The sequence below is a fragment of the Microcaecilia unicolor genome, chromosome 3, assembly GCF_901765095.1.
Source record: "Microcaecilia unicolor chromosome 3, aMicUni1.1, whole genome shotgun sequence".
Classification (NCBI taxonomy): domain Eukaryota; kingdom Metazoa; phylum Chordata; class Amphibia; order Gymnophiona; family Siphonopidae; genus Microcaecilia; species Microcaecilia unicolor.
Window position 1 is genome coordinate 57,931,717 of NC_044033.1, and position 15,391 is coordinate 57,947,107.

General features: G+C 44.3%; 1 protein-coding gene across 3 annotated transcripts in view; it reads left to right on the top strand.

Annotated features, from left to right (window-relative positions):
• Positions 1-15,391, top strand: part of LOC115465472 (protein unc-93 homolog A-like) — a 94,519-nt gene that overhangs the window by 65,105 nt on the left and 14,023 nt on the right. For 2 of the 3 annotated variants that reach the window (XM_030195960.1, XM_030195958.1), the window contains exon 8: positions 9,459-9,590. The exons of the other annotated variant lie outside the window; for it this stretch is intronic. In XM_030195960.1, the coding sequence (XP_030051820.1) occupies positions 9,459-9,590 (132 nt within the window). The remainder of the gene's footprint in view (positions 1-9,458; positions 9,591-15,391) is intronic. 3 annotated transcript variants of the gene reach the window in all.

Below are 15,391 nucleotides of genomic sequence, written 5' to 3' on the forward strand. Positions count from 1 at the left end.
TATTCAAAAATGACCTTGAGATGGGGGTGACTTGTGAGGTAATCATATTTGCTGATGACAAAAAGTTATTCAAAGTCGTCAACTTGCAGGAAGATTGTGAAAAACTACAGAGGACCTTACGAGACTGGGAGACTGGGTGTCTAAATGGCAGATGATGTTTAATATGAACAAGTGCAGAGTGATGCATGTGGGAAAGATGAACCCAAACTAAAGCTACGTCATGCAAGGTTCAGCGTTAGGAGTTACGGACCAAGAAAGGGATCTAGGTGTCATCATTGATGATACGTTGAAATCTTCTGCTCAATGTACTGCTGCGGCTAGGAAAGCAAATAGAATGTTGGATGTTGCGTATCATTAGGAAAGGGATTGAAAACAAAAATAAGGATATTATTCTGCCATTGTATCTCTCCATGGTGCGGCTGCACCTTGAGTATTGTGTTCAATTCTGGTCGCCGCACCTCAAAAAAGATATAGTGGAATTAGAAAAGGTGCAGAGAAGGGCGACAAAGATGATACAAGGGATGGGACGACTTCCCTAGGAGGAAAGGCTGAAGAGGCTGGGGCTCTTCAGCTTGGAGAAGAGGCGGCTGAGGGGAGATATGATAGAGGTCTATAAGATAATGAGTGGAATGGAACGGGTCGATGTGGAACGTCTGGTGACGCTTTCCAAAAATACTAGGACAAGGGGTCATGCGATGAAGATGCAGTGTGGTAAATTTAAAACGAATCGGAGGAAATTTTTCTTCACTCAACGCATAGTTGGAATCTGGCATTCGTTGCCGGAAAAAGTGGTTAAGGCGGTTAACTTAGTGGACTTCAAAAAAGGGTCGGACAGCTTCTTGGAGGAAAAGACCATAGAATGTTATTGAATGAATGTGGGAATAATCCACTATCTCTGGGATGGGCGGGACAAATTGCTTGTTCTTTTGGCTGCTGTCGGTGACAGGGTGCTGGGCTCGATGGACCCCTGATCTGTCTATGTACTTATGTACTTACCTTCTTCATTAGATCAATTTCATTTTGTTAAATGCTTAATATTTTTAAATTAAAAAGTTCTGTCTGTAATTTATAGAGGAAAGGCTTCAGAAAATCTATATTTTCTATTATTTCTGTTTCTGCATCACAGGACACAATACCCCCTTCTTATGATATAACTTTAGTTTATATATTCAGGGGTAGATATTCAAAGCAATTTAACCAGGCAGGAGAGATTCCTACCCAGTTAAATTGCTTGAGCCAGCTATCACCTAATATGCAACAACACTTTTACTAAGCTGTGGTAAAAGGGGGCCTGAGCTAGCGTCAGAGTGTGTTTTTGATGCGTGCTGAAGCCCCCTTTTATCGCAGTAGGTAAAAGGCTGGCCTTTTCTGGGGAAAAGAAATGGCCGTATGGTAAATGAACCACTTACTGTACAGCCATTTCAATAGGGAGCCCTTACCATCACTCACTGAGATGGCGGGAAGGGCTCCTGTGCTAACCTGCGGTAACCAGGCAGCATATGGCACTGCCCGATTACCGCTGGTTAAGTTCTGTGTTAGGTTTTCAAGGCAGAAACTGGATCTGTGAGCCCTTGGACTACTGCCGTGGAGCGGCAGTGGCAGGCAAAACCACCTCCAAACCAGAGACAAGGCAGAACAGGACAGGAACCCCGGACTTGAGTTGCAGCTGAGGCAAACAAGCTGGAACAGGCAGAGCAGGAACAGCTAGACATCACCAGCGCTTGACCACCATTCCTCAGAAGTTGAGCCCCTGGGTGCAGGCGGCTGGCCGGACTTACAGGACTGGGCAGGAACCGGATACCAACAGGATGCACACAACAGAGTCAGGACTGAAAGCTGCCAAGCAGCCACTAAGAAAGAAACACAGACAACCAAGAACTAGACAAGGAATACAAACCAGAAACAAGACTAGGAAATAAGCAATAAAACCAAAGCTAAAATACACACAGATTAGCTAGAACCAGACAAGGAACTCAAACAAGAAACTGGACTAGGCAGAGTGCACAGAGCACACCAACATTACTACTACTATTTACTATTTAGCATTTCTATAGCACTACAAGGCGTACGCAGCGCTATAGTCGATGCAAAGGCAAACACAGAAGTTTCCAGGTGGTTAATAAAGCCCATCAGCAGCTGAAGTTCACTGCAGTAATCACAAGTCAGCTACGTGTGCTGTTCAGGCACAAACAAGAAAAGCAGGTCTGGCAGCCCGGAAGATCAGGACCGGACAGTCCATAGCAGCCACCGGTTCTGGCCACCAGAGGGCGAGGTGAGCATAGACAAGGAAATAGTCACCATCGTGGCATTCTGGCACTACAGAAATAAAAAAATTGACTAGTGCTGTAAATGGTGCACGCTGGGGATGGAAACTACCGCCGGGCTTCTGCAGTAGCTCGGCAGTGCTCAGCAAGCTCATTGCCGCATACTAACCCTTTAGTAAAAGGGCTCCTTAACTAGGTGACTGTCTTCTTCGACTGGGTGACCAAACAGTTGCATGTGGGAGGGGCGCTTGATGTGGTATACTTGGATTTCAGCAAAGCCTTTGACACGGTTCCGCACAGGCGACTGATAAATAAATTGAGTGCCCTCGGTGTGGGACCTAGAGTAACTGATTGGGTAAAAAATTGGTTGAATGGTAGAAGACAGAGGGTAGTGGTAAATGGAGCTTTCTCTGAAGAAAAGGAGGTCGTCAGTGGAGTACCGCAGGGATCGGTCCTAGGGCCAGCTCTTTTTAACGTCTTTGTGAGCGATATTGCGGAAGGGCTGTCTGGTAAGGTTTGTCTCTTTACGGATGATACTAAACTCTGCAACAGGGTGGACACCCTGGAGGGTGTGAATGACATGAGGAAGGACCTAGCGAAGCTAGAGGAATGGACCAATATTTGGCAACTAAGATTTAATCCCAAAAAATGCAGGGTCATGCACTTGGGTCGCAAAACTATGAGGGAACGGTACAGTATAGGGGGTGTAGTGCTTCAATGTGCGAAGGAAGAGCGGGACTTAGGGGTGATTGTGTCTGATGACCTTAAAGCTTTCAAACAGGTAGAAAAAGCGACGGCCAAAGCCAGAAGGTTGCCTGGGTGCATAAAGAGAGGCATGACCAGCAGAAAAAAAGGAGGTGATAGTGCTGTTGTAAGTCTCTGGTGAGGCCTCATTTGGAGTACTGCATGCAGTTCTGGAGACCGCACCTACGGAAAGATATAAACAGGATGGAGTCGGTCCAGGGGGCGGCTACAAAATTAGTAAGTGGTCTTGAATGCAAAAATTACAGGGACAGGCTTAGGTACCTCAACATGTATACACTGGGAGAGAGGAGACATGATAGAAACATTTAAATATCTCAAGGGCATTCATGTACAGGAAGAGAGCCTTTTTCAAATGAAGTAGAGCTCTGGAATGAGGGGGCATATGACAAAGTTAAGAGGGAATAGGCTTAGGAGTAACCTAAGGAAGTATTATTTCACAGAAAGGGTGGTGGAGACGTGGAATGGCCTCCCGGTGGAGGTGGTGGAGTCGAGGACTGTTCCAGTATTTAAAAAGGCATGGGATAAGCATGTGGGATCACTTAGGAACAGGAAGAATTAGGGGTTACAGGATGGGCAGACTGGATGGGTCATATGGCCTTTATGTGCCGTCATGTTTCTATGTTTCTAGGTAGTGCTGCTGAATATCAGCACTGACCATTCCACAAATCAGGGTCTGTTGGGGCAGTGCAGGGGTGAAGATTGGTAGAGCTGGCACTAGCAGTGATATTGGCTGGTGCTCAGGTAACTTGCGAGTAGTGGCCAGGGCCTAATCATTTTTAACTGTCTCCTCCCAATGCCCTACCACCTCCACTAACAGCATCTCCTCTGCCAAATTACCCCAGCAAAAACTGACCCCTCTTCCACAACTGCTCTCCTCCTAAGATCAGACCTCTTTCAGACTCCCCCCCCTACCCAAGAGCAGCTCCTAGCAGTAGTCTTGTGGATTTACCGCTAGGGTCTTAGAAGGAGGAGTTTGTCAGGGGGCCGAGGCTCTGACCGGGGCAGACTGACCATTGGGACAATAGGGCAGTGCCCAAAGGCCCACAGCAGTAGAGGATCCACTCTCCCCTAGCTTCTGTCTAATTTAATAATTTTTGACAGGTGGTTGGGGGGGGGGGGGGCCCATGACCCGTGGAGGCATATTTTTTGAAAGCACTTAGACTTACAAAGGTTACATAGGAACCTTTGGAACTTTTTGAGTCTAAGTGCTTTGAAAATGAGCCCCTTAGTGTCCAGGGTCCAGATCACTGTCAGTCCGCATCTGGCTCCAGCTCTTATCTGATACTCCATGAAGGGTTCTTAGATCGTTGCAGGATTACCGGATGGTAGAACCATCAAGAACTAGAATAAGGGGTGTCTGGGCAGGAGAAAGAGCATTTTCCTGTTTAGCGCCTTGTTTATAGAACACTATTCCAAAAGATATAAAAGCTATTATTTTAGGCAGGCTTTTCCTTTTATTGGTCAAGAGGAACTTAGGATTTATTAGAAATCTGTTAATGGGAAGACAATACTGTTATGCGGAAACACTGGTTGTGAGTTTCTTGAGAATATGTGGTTAGCTCTTTCCTATTAATAAAACTGGCGTTCCTTTCTTTTAAAATTGTCATTTTTATTGTGTTAACCGCTGTCATCTGTAAAAGGCAGGCAGTATATCAAATCTGGATAATAAACATAAACACATTCATCCTACAACCTAGTTAGCTAACTGGTTAGTGGCTGAATATCAAGCCTGCTCACAGGAATTCTGGACACAGCCAAAGGCTGGCCAGAGCCCATTTATTCAGTGCCAGCACTGAACATCGAGGTTTAGTTCAGGCTGCGGCAGTCAGCATTTAAAAATCACTGATTGCCACTAGCAAGAGATCAATTTTGTATTAAAAAACAATTATGCAGATAATATCAAATAGGTGGGAAAATTATGCAGATAATATCAAATAGGTGGGAAAATATGTAACAAATAAGTAAATAAATCTAAACCAAAAGTCTCAGACACAAGAAACTCCAACAATTCAACGTGTTTGAATTCTGTTAATGAAAACGGTAACAGAATTCAAACACGCATGGGATAAACATAAAGTAATCCTGTTCAGAAGGAATGGATCCTAAGGAGCTTAGCCGAGATTGGGTGGCAGAGCCGGTGGCGGGAGGCGGGGATAGTGCTGGGCAGACTTATACGGTCTTTGCCCTGAAGAGGACAGGTACAAATCAAAGTAGGGTATACACAAAAAGTAGCACATATGAGTTTATCTTGTTGGGCAGACTGGATGGACCATGCAGGTCTTTTTCTGCCATCATCTACTATGTTACTATGTTACTATGTTACAAGAAACTCCAACAAGGTGTTCTCAACAAATTTCTTTGTCTCTCTAATACAGTGGCTGACCCTCTATCACTAAATGGTAGATCCCATTTCTATATGTAGAAACAGTATGTTTCCCTATCCTGTTCCGTTGTTGAGTATGGGAGGATCAGAGGCTCAGTGTGTGGAGATTTTGTTATCAGATTTCAAGATTGGGATAATCAGAAGTATAGTAGGGAGGGAATTCTTTCTCCTTCCTCTCTTGTGCTACAATTCACAACAGTTTTGCTGATAGTATTTGTTACATATAAAACACGGAAACACAGAAAATGGCAAATAAAGACTAGGGATGAGCAGCAAGACAATTTGTGTTTTTGTTTGGGGATCCCTCAGTTTCTGTTCCGTTCACTTATTCCATCCATTCTAGTGCGTACCCTTCGCTCTACTGATCAGTGCCTTCTTGTCATCCCTTTGTACCTATCTATTCATTGCCATTGAGAAAGATTTGCATGTTTTTCCGTAGTTGCTCCTATGTTTTGAAACTCTGTGCCCCTCAGTTTTCATTTAGAACTTTCTTTTAATAACTTTAAGACGGCACTAAAATTTATTTTTTTAGTAAGGCTGTTTGCTCCACTTGAATAACATCTTTGCAGGTTTTGTACTGATGTCAATTGCTTTTTTTTAGTAGAGCCCTGGGATTATGCTACTTGTGTGCTGTGTTTCTGTCTTACCTCTCCTCCTTTTCTATTTTTAGGATAATTTTTGTTCCCTTCTACTAATCTCTTATTAAGAAAAAATTGTAACCTAGTATTCTCTTGTGTTTCTCCTCCCCCATTCTATAAATTTTGGTTTCTCTATTAATTTTATCTACTTAGATTTTCATGGATTTGCAGTATATGAAATAAAGATGAATCTTGAACATTGCACCTTTGCACATGGGGGGGGGGGATTCTATATATGGCACCTAAAAAATCCATGTGAAAAACATTTTCGCCTAACATATTGTATAAGCGGTGCCTAGATTTAGGCAAGTTATATAGAATACACTTAGATGGAAATCATAGCGCCTCCATTTATACCAACAAAAACATGGTGTAAATCCTGGTGCATAGATTTAGGCGTAGAGGGCTATATTCTATAACAATGTGTGTAAATTTTGGAATGCCCGCAGATTCCAGAAGAAACAGTAGTCAACGAGAGCGGACTGACCATTCGGGCAACTGGGCAGTACCCGAGAGCTCGGGGCCCAGTGCTTCCAGCCCCACGTGTCCATTTCTCAATCTGCTTCCCCTACACCCCTGGATCTGGTACTACTTGTATCTCTGAACTCCTCTCCCTCCCCCACTCGCGGTTCAGTATCTCCCCGTGTCTCACACCCCCTCCCCTTTAAAACCTGCATTTCTGTGGTAGAATGGCAGCGACTCACTCCAGCTATCTGCGACCGAGCTTGCAGCCTGCTCTCTACAAATCCCACCCCCTTCTGATGCAACTTCCTACTTCCACAAGGGCAGGATGCAACAGTACAGTAGAGAGCAGGCTGTGAGCTTGGTGGGATCACTGCTGAAGGGATCACTGCCATTCTGCCACAGAAATGCATGTTTTAAAGGAGGGGGAGTCAGACACATGAGGAGATACCAGGCTGCGGGTGGAAGGGAAGGAGAGGAGTTGAGAGAGACAAGTAGTGCCAGACCCAGGGGTGGAGGAGAAGCAGAGTAAAAATAATAGATGGGTGGGGTGGGGGAAAGGGGAGAAAAGGAAAGATGATTTTGGACCCAGGGGTATTAGAGGAGGAAACAGAGAGGGAGAGATGTTAAATGCAGGGAAAGAAGAAGGGAAAGAAGAGAGAAGGAGACGTGTCAGATCCAGGGGCAGAGAGGAAGGAGGATGACAATAAATGTTAGACACATAGGGTGGGGTAAGAGAAGGAAGAGAGATGAGAGATGGATAAATATTGGACCTGGGGCAGTGGGAAAGAGGGAACAGAGAGGGAGAGATGTTATACCCAGGGAAGAATGGAAGGACCTGGGGTGGAGGAGAAGGAGATGGAAACATGTTGGATCTGGGGGCTGAGGGAAGGAAGGAAGGAAAACAGATGGAGAGACATTGGACTCGGGGGCACAGGGAAGGAGGGAACAGAGGGAGAAATATTATACCGAAGGAGGGAAGGAAGAGAGATGGAGATATGTTGGACATAGGGGGTGGAGGGGAGGGAGGGAGAGAGAGATGTTGAACTCCAGGGAAGGAATGCAGGGAGAAAAAAAAGAGGGAGCGATGTTGAACCTGGAGGCAGAAGGGAGAGAGGAAGAGATGCTGGACCATGGGTGGGGGCAGTGGTAGAGTGGAAGGGATATCAGACTACAGAGCTTGTGACAAGTCACTTAACCCTCCATTGCCCCAGGTACCAGTAAGTACCTGTATATGTAAGCCACATTGAGCCTGCCATGAGTAGGAAAGTGCAGGGTACAAATGTAACTAAAAATAAAAGAAAAAACATACTGAGTCATAGTTTTCTTACTGGTTGCTGTACATACTGCCAGCTAATATCGCTTGTCATGAACAGAGTCAGATTAATGTTTTAGAGAGGCCTTGCAGGATATGCTCAGGACTCAGGGAGTTAGGATTGCCAACAGTCTGGCTTTCTTTTTTCTTTTTAGAATTTAACGGATTTTGCACTGATGTCCAGAAGGTAGAAAAATGGCTGGTGTGTCTACAAATGTCTCTTGAGTTTAAAAACCTCAAGTTGAATATTTTCTAATCCTCCCCACTGTGTGATTGAGGTTGTCCTGCTTGTTTGCAAAGTTAACTAGCAGCAGCGAATGCTGTGGGTAGAATCTAGCCAGTGGTAAGGAGCTGGAGGTAGAGCACTGGAAGGCAGGAGGAGAGTTGCGAGATAACACTGTGGAAAGCATTGCCAGGCCGGCTTCATAACCGTAGTATTATTTATTTATTTGGATTTATTTGCTGCCTTTTTGAAGGAATTCACACAAGGCAGTGTATAGTAAGAATAAATCAAATATGAACAATAGACAATTACAGCAGTAAAAATATTCAAAATAAGGATACAAAAGTATTTCATAGTATACTAACAATGCAAACACAATACACAAAACCGAAATCTTCCGCGTGGCAATCCTTTAGTAAAAGGGCCCCATAATGAGTCAATTAGTGCCATTAATTGGCTGTTTAACAAGCAATTACTGACACTAATTAGATATAATTAGAATTTACACCTGTAAATCTAGGCACAGGATTTCTGCCTAAATTTTGCACATGGCCCAAAAAGGGGGTGCGAAAATGGGACGGTCATAGACATGTCTGGCCGAATTGGGGGCATGCTTTTGATTTACGTGTGGAATTATAGAATATGGGGGCTCTGCAAGTAAGTTCAGGCATGCGCATTTGCACCAAGTTTTTATTGGTGCAAATACTGCCTAAATGTACGTGCAACCCCCTGGCTATAAGTGCTATTCTGTAAACCGCGCCTAACTTGAAGCACGATTTATAGGACAGTGTTTTTTTCAGCGCTGGGTTGTTTTTTCTTTTTTTTGGCACCATATATAAAATCTAGCCCATGGTGTGGGGGGTCAGCAGGAGAAGAGAAATGAAGCTCCCTCAAAATACCCCAATACATCTCTGTAGGAGAATGAGCTCCAGCAGCTGTAGCATAGTGAAACCCTCCTTAAAGAAAGGATTTGGAGGGGGGAGGGAACAGAAAAACTCTCTGGCTAAAGTAAATTGCTTGGGAGTGAAAGGGCCCATTAAATCTGATATGGTCTGTTCTGCCAATGCCCTTGACCCACCCATGGCCACACTCCCTGTCAACTATGCGACTTAGAATTTACGTGCACCACATTACAGAATATGCTTAGACAGTTCTGGGTGTAAATTCTAATTAATGCCAATTAGCGCTGATAACTGGTTGTTTATATCCCATTATGAATACTGATTAGCTTGTTAACCAATTAGCTTATGCGCACTGGTATGGAATATGCTTCGATTTCCATGCAGAAATCTCGGTGCAATTATATAGAATCTTGGGGATAATGTACTATTCAAAGAAATCTATAGAACTTTTTTCATGGTTTTCTCAACATAAAATGTGTTCTTTTTCCCTATCAACATATTCACAGCTGCAGCTATTAATATTGCCTGTATAGTAGCACTGCTGCTATGGAAGCCCCTGCCAAATCAGTTTGCTCTCTTTTTCGTATTCTCGTCTCTCTGGGGTATAGCTGATGCTATTTGGCAGACACAAGTTAATGGTAAGTTTCAGGTTAAAAGGTTTTCTAACATAAAAATGCTACGTTACTGCAGAACTACCAGCCAACTCCTAGCTCCCAGTTGCTCCTAGGCTTCTGAGAAATAGAAATATAGGAGATGATTTTAGAAGCCTTGCATGGCATCTACACATATAAATAGTAGCTTTTACACAGGTAGCTTGCATGCACATATAAATGGTGTTGTCAGGATGCCACTGGGATATCCAGATTCAAATATCCTTTGCTGTCTATTAAATGGCACCGTGTCTTTCTGGCTTGATATTTTGTTATAAGCAGTTTGTACCGTAGCCAAAGCAGTACACGTCTTTGGTGCATTTTTGATTGATAGTCTTTCTACAGATTGCATCCTTTTAGTGTTCTTTTGTGAAGCATTCTTTGCTGCTTATGGATTCCATCATATATACACAGGCTCCTGAGGCAGGCACTTCAGCCGAAACGCGGTGCAGTGTCGAGCCATCGTTTTTAACATAATTTCATTTGTGGAATAAAGCATATATGATATTCTCTGTCTCCCTGGTATCATTGGAAGAGTTTTGTTGATCACGCTCTTCCTTTGTCTGACCTCATACGTTTGTACCGGATCCTGTTCCTCCACCTTGGTGGGTTGACTTCTACAGCATTCAGCTGACACGACAGCTCAATAAAGTAGTTTCCAGATTGCAACCAGAGCTGAATATCCATGCAATGTGGTCAGTACTAGTGCTACGGGAGTAATTCTATAAGTGGGCATCTCCTTTTAAGCACCTTGATGCTTGTGCCATCTGGGTGCCTGTATTTCATTATAGAATACTAGCACAACCTGTTGGGGCACCTAAAATCTACACCTCACATAGACCTGTGGTAACTGCAGGAGCCTAGTATTCTGTACGTGTCATACATGGCAGCACCAAGCAAGCCACTTCCATGTTCCACCCATTTGAATGTCCCTTTGCTTTTATGTGCTATCCCTCAGATTCTACATAGGCCCTGATAATTGCCAATTAACAAGCAATTATCGATCCTAATTGGCATTAATTAGAATTTACACGCACAACTGTCTAAGCGTATTCTGTAAAGTGAGGTGTGTAAATTCTAAGGTGCATAGCTGAAAAAGGGCTGTGGCCATGGGCGTGGAATGGGCGGGCCATGGGTGTTTCTAAATTCTATGCACGTTGTTGTAGAATACATCCGATCCATGCTTCATTTAGGCATCGGAATTTACACCAAGTTTTACTTGGCATAACTGCCCGCATCTAAATTTAGTCACGTAGACGGGCGCTCTGTGTAATCTATAAACCGCGCTGAAATTTAGATGTATTCTATAAAGTAATTCTAAATTTAAGCCTAAAACAATGTTTTAGGCATGATATTTAGAATCTAGCCATATGCCACTTATACATGCTTTTACAGAACATGCTTAGCTGCTTTGGTACCACTTATGTGTGTAAGTGTACACACCCCCAAAAATGGGAGAGTATTCTGTGTGTAAATAATGTATAAATACAGGTGCCCAGTTATGGAACTCCCTTCATCTGGATAATTGTGATGTTCAGCCTACTATCTGAACAATTATCTGAATAAAGTTAAGACTGTTATGACCTGGTGCATATAACTTTAAACTTTTAAAGAAACACTGACTGAAGAGTTCAACTATCGTGAGCAAATTTATATGCGCGAAGTACACAATTTTTTAAGAAAATGAAATCATACCACTATAAAAAAAATGTAGGTGGCTACTCTGCCCCGTAACATATTTTAAAGAATGCAGCTTGGTCAAATTACTTCCTGTCCACCACTGACATATTTAAAAATGTGGTGCAACCCAGTGGCTCACTTCTTTCCCCATCTTCTATTTTGAAAATGTATTGACCAAATCTCATCCTCCATCCCCCAAAATCCTGCCCCACCCTTGCAACACACAAACGTGACCCAGAATTTCAGCAGTATATGAAGAGGCTCATACCTCTTCCCACTAAGCTGAATATTAAGTTTCAGTGCATGCATCATGTTCAGCTTGTTTGGAATTCATGATTTATAAAGCTATAAATAAATAAATAAATAATTCCACTGCCATTGATTGGTCCTTTAATAGACAACTATCAGTGAAGGGACCAATCCCTATTTAGATACCAGTTTTTTTTTTGCATATGACTGAAAAATGAGGAGGGTGCTGCTTCTAGCTACTGTTTTACAGTTTCCAACAGAGAGAGAGAGGGGAAGTGGCTACTGCCCGTCACTGGCCTTGTTCTCCAGTTAGAGAAGCTGAATCTGTCCAGCCACAATCAGAGCACAGATCAAAGAAGTCTGTCCAGCACTAGTTTCACTTTCAATTTACCGTTGTTGCCATCTAATCACCACTAAGCTAATTTGGTTCCAAGCCTTCTATATTGGATTTCTTTGTGTGCTTTTAGCATAGATTTGAATATGGCCAGAGACGGAGCTTGACATACTGACTCAGGAAGTCTATTCCAGGCATATGGTGCAGCAAGATAAAAGGAATGAGGTCTGGAGTTGGCAGTGAAGGAGAAAGAGAAGGATACATATAAGAGAGATTTACCTGATGAACGGAGTTCCCAGGAAGGAATGTAGGGAGAGATAAAAATGGAGAGGTACTTAGGAGTTGCAGAGTGAATGCATTTGTAAGTCAGTAGGAGAAGTTTGAACTGTATGTGGAAATGGATAGGGAGCCAATGAAGTAACTTGAGGAGAGGGCTAATAAAAGTGTCCCACCACTCTGATGGCAGGCACGCCCCACTACAGAAAACCTCCCGCAATCACTGTTCCTTGTATCTGACTCACACAACCCAAATTCCCCCAAATGAACATAATTAACCCCCTCCTTTTATTTATTTATTTATTTATTCATGTGTATGTTTGAGAGTGTATGTGAGAGTGACTGTGTGTGAGAGAGAGAGTGAATGTGCGAGTGTGTGTGTGTGTGTGTGAGAGAGAGAGAGTGAGTCTGGGTGCGAGTGTGTCTGTGAGAGAGAGAGTGTGTGTGTGAGAATGAGAGTGTGTGCAAGTGCGTATGTGAGACACAGTGTGAGAGAGAGTGTGCTTCACACAGATATAGTGTGTGCGAGAGAGAGAGTGTGTGTGAGACACAGACTCTCTATGAGACTGAGTGTATGAGACCAAGAGAGTGTGTGAGTGACTGTGTGACACATAGAGAGTGAATGTGATACAGTGTAAGACATAGAGTGTGTGAGAGACAGTGTGTGAGAGTGTGAGAAAGACATTGACTGTGAGAGAGAGAGAGAGTGTGTGAGAGAGAGTGTGTGTGTGACAGAGATACCTCCCCCCCTCTCTAGTGTCAGGCCCCCCCTCCTCCCTCTCTCTGGTGTCAGCCCCCCCCCACCCCTCTCTGGTGTCTGAGCGTTACTGTGCAGGACGCTGAGCTCTGGCTGTGCTTCAAGGAACTGACCAATCCTATTTAATAGAATGCACCTCCAACATTCTGAAGCCAAGAAACCTCATGTGGTTGGTCACTTCTGCTTGTGACGAACCCGGAAGTACGTGATGTCAATTCAGAAGATGGATACAGAGAGCAAGAATGCCTCAGCCATGCAGTCAGCTTCAGAATGTTGGAGTGCATTTTATTATATAGGACTGAAATAACACCTACCACACACTAGCCAAATAACTCATCCAAGGTAACAGGAGTCCACCAACCAACTCCATTCCAGACAGGCAAGGAAAGACCCAACAAAGCCCTGTTGCCGGAATCCATCCCACAGCACCTCTTGACAGAGAGAGCCTCAGAAACCATCACTACCCTGAGCCATAAAAACCTGCAGGGCCTCCCATTCTGCTACCTGGAAAAGTACACAACAACATTCAGCAGAATACCAGTGCCCCAATTGTATACTAGTATTGACCTGCACACAAAAAATGGCAAACCATCAAAAAAATGCTCCCTAACCACCTCACCACCCATAGGCGTAGTTTGACTGTTTCATTTGGGGGGGCAAAGAATGGGCGGAGCATATTAGCATATCATTTGCATATATACATATGCAAATGAATATGCTAATATGGAGGAAGGAAATGAAATTTACAGGCAAAATATCACAGATGCACATTTCAAAAAGCTGACACATTTCAATTAATAAATTATGAATAAAATACTTTTATTTACCTTTGTTGTCTGATCATTTAGTTTTTCTATTCGCTTTGATCCCAGTGTCTTCTGTTTTATGCAGTGTCTTCTTTCTAGTAGGCTTCCCTCTGCTCCCCACCCTCCCAGTCCCATCCATCTCTTGCTCCTTCCCTCTGCTCCCCACCCCTCCCAGTCCCATCCATCTTCTGTTCCTTCCCTCTGCTCACCATCCCTCCGTCCCATCCATCTTCTGCTCCTTCCCTCTGCTGTGCCTCACCTCTCCCAATCCCATCCATCTCCTGGTCCATCCCTCTGCTCCCCAGCCCTCGCAGTCCCATCCATCTCTTGCTCCTTCCCTCTGCTCCCCACCCCTCCCAGTCCCATCCATCTTCTGTTCCTTCCCTCTGCTCACCATCCCTCCGTCCCATCCATCTTCTGCTCCTTCCCTCTGCTGTGCCTGACCTCTCCCAATCCCATCCATCTCCTGGTCCATCCCTCTGCTCCCCACCCCTCGCAGTCCCATCCATCTCTTGCTCCTTCCCTCTGCTCACCTCCTCTCCCAGTCCCATCCATCTCCTGCTCCTTCCCTCTGCTTCCCACCCCACCCAGACCCATCCATCTCCTGCTCCTTCCCTCTGCTTCCCACCCCTCCCAGTCCCATCCATCTTCCCTCTGCTCCCCCCCCCCCCCGCGAGGTCCAAGATGGTGACTCCGTTTACCCCCTCTCTTCCTCCCTCCCTCCCTCCGGTGCAGGCAACAATCTTCAGCTTTTTCAGCGTTCCTGGCAGCGGTAGCGATGTACACGCTGCCTTCGGTCTGCCCCGGAAGCCTTCTCTTCAAGTTCCTGTTCCCACCTATGCGGGAACAGGAACTTGAAGAGAAGGCTTCGGGGCAGAGCCAAAGGCAGCGTGTACAACGCTACTGCTGCCAGGAACGCTGGAAAAGACTGCTGCCTGCGCCGGAGGGAGGGAGGAAGAGAGAGGGGCATAGGCGGTCGGTGGCCCAACTGTTTGGGGAGGCTAAAGGGGGCGGGGTTAGGGGTGGAGCCAGGGGCGGAGCTTATAGCCACAATTAACACAGAAAAAAAATAAGTAAAAATAAAATAGTCACAATACCTTTTGTTAAATTTAGATATTAGATATGTATCATATGTCAAAGAATAAAGTGGTTGCTCAAAGCATATACTAACCACAATCGCTCAACTGCAAAACACTATGCACATATTTGTGCAAAAACATACTCAAACCTTACTGTACCATAACACTAGGCAGACCCTAATACACCAATATACTACCCATATAGAAATGCAGACCATCAACAATATGAAACAAGGGATCATAATATCACAATTCTCATGTAGAGCCACAAAACACCCTTTTAGGGTGGATAGTGTTCACAATGAGCTCCTTTTATTAACAACTATATATAGATCCTTCAAGAGGTAGTGTGTCATGATTTAGGCTCTAAAACCCTTTCCGATGTTTTGGTGCCACCTCAGTAATGCCAATACACAATCTCTCCACTGCAAAACACTATACACAAACTTGTGCAAAAACACACTCATAACCTTAGCAAACCATAACAGCACTAATTCCAAGGACAGGATGAGCTACAACCTTATGCGTGGAAAAGCAGCACTGTAATTACACCGGGCTCTAAAACACCAGTACACAACCTATTGAAACAAACAAAAAAAAGGGCTGTA